Genomic DNA, 1648 nt, shown 5'->3' with positions numbered 1-1648 from the left:
AATCAAATTAGTTTAAAGCACTTTTTCGACTCTATTCAATTACCGAAAGTGAATATACTACTTTGATATGGCAATGCGTCCTTCTATCGTTCTAGTTATTTTAGCCTAAATAGGAAAATGAATAAATTGTCTTTCTCCAGCGTTGAAAGTGATGGCGACAGGTTTCGTGGAATAATTGGTCGAAAATTACTAGTATGCAAGCGGCAAAACAAATCTTGAGTCATGGTTGGCACGGGAAAAGCAGTATTCCAGACATGCAACAGTATTGCTCTATTTATTCCTCCTCTTTATTAATTAATATAATCATTAGTAACAAATATGACAATTGTTATCGTTATTTCAGTATTAAATTACGATCATACCAACTACACAAAGGTATGAAGTAAAAGCAATCAATTACAGATGATAAAGCATCCCGGCATTGTGATCGTTGAAAATGACTTTCCACAGCTGAAACAGTTGTGTCATCTGATGGCTACTCGAATGTCCTGCAAAATCAGTTGCTATCACAACAGGTATCATAGGATCAACAAAGATTTATTGCCAAGTGAGTGACATGCAAATATTTGCTTCCGGAAATAGTTGCACTGTTGAAACTTTCTCGGTTAACAACAATTTCTGTTCCCAACAAGCTGCAAATACCAGAAGTTGAGGAGATGGCCACAACAAATGACCACATTGCAGTATCATTTAATTAACAACACGCTTTATTCGCCCGTATTAACTAGAAATTGTGCAAAACTGCCGTTTTCTGTTTAAAAAATTTAGACAAATACGTAAAATTCTAGGAAATCCTATCTTTAATGTTAAAATGAGTGGTTGTTGTTGCGTTGTGGAAGGAGCGCTTCCAACATTTTCTTCCCGATTCACAACTTCCTCTCCACAAAATTTCAAGTTGTTGATGAATAATATCATAAAAGCGCATACCACTAGAAATAAGCCAATAGAAGTGACGACATAAATCCATCTGCAATATGCTTTTCAGACTTGTTCGGCTGCTTAAAAATTTATTGAAATTCAAATTTTATCAAATAATTCAGATTTTTACTGAAAAGGAAAAAGAAAAAGCATTTTAGATGTACGAAATTCCCTAAATTTTTCATTCATTCCTACTCATTGGATGAATTCATTTACATTGATAGAAACGAAATTCAAGCATATCGTGTTGCGACTATTGTACTATCCTGCATGAAAGCGCACCGTGTGCGGACAGAAGTTAAGGCAGGTTTCACTGATTCCAATGGAGCTTTCGTCTCCTCAATTTCGGTTATTGCATCTTCGGTAACGACCGTTTATACTGTTAGTTGTCTCTGAAATGATAACGAACAATTCAAGAGCGCAAAAGGACAAAGACAAGCGATATCCAACCACTTCACTCATACAGTCAAACAGCAAATGAAGGCAGAAAAAAGTGTCATGAGATCAACAGCAAGCTACATATTCTCCTAACTTGCGCAAAATATTTGAAGTTGTCTAATTCAATAACTCATTGTGATGTAATTATTAATCAAATTTTTCCGCATACCTCTACGAAATGAGCAAAGCCGATTTGTTGTTAGGTTCGGTATACATAGAAAGTTTTGAAAATGCTTCCAAGATTTTCATAACTTCACTCGACTAATGCAAATTCTAAGTGTCCAAAAAAAAA

General features: G+C 35.1%; 1 protein-coding gene across 1 annotated transcript; it reads left to right on the top strand.

The window, feature by feature from the left end:
- Positions 1-402: 402 nt before the first annotated feature.
- LOAG_15248 (hypothetical protein) lies at positions 403-1314 on the top strand (the record flags this gene model as incomplete). The annotated part of the gene is made up of 2 exons (XM_003150739.1): positions 403-515; positions 1077-1314. The coding sequence occupies 2 exons, from the start codon at positions 403-405 to the stop codon at positions 1312-1314; spliced, it is 351 nt and encodes a 116-aa protein (XP_003150787.1).
- Positions 1315-1648: the final 334 nt, after the last annotated feature.

Source organism: Loa loa (assembly GCF_000183805.2).
Source record: "Loa loa unplaced genomic scaffold supercont3.1695, whole genome shotgun sequence".
In the NCBI taxonomy this organism is placed as follows: Eukaryota; Metazoa; Nematoda; class Chromadorea; order Rhabditida; family Onchocercidae; genus Loa; species Loa loa.
The sequence above is the reverse complement of the archived record's forward strand: the minus strand, read 5'-3'. Positions and strand labels throughout refer to the sequence as shown.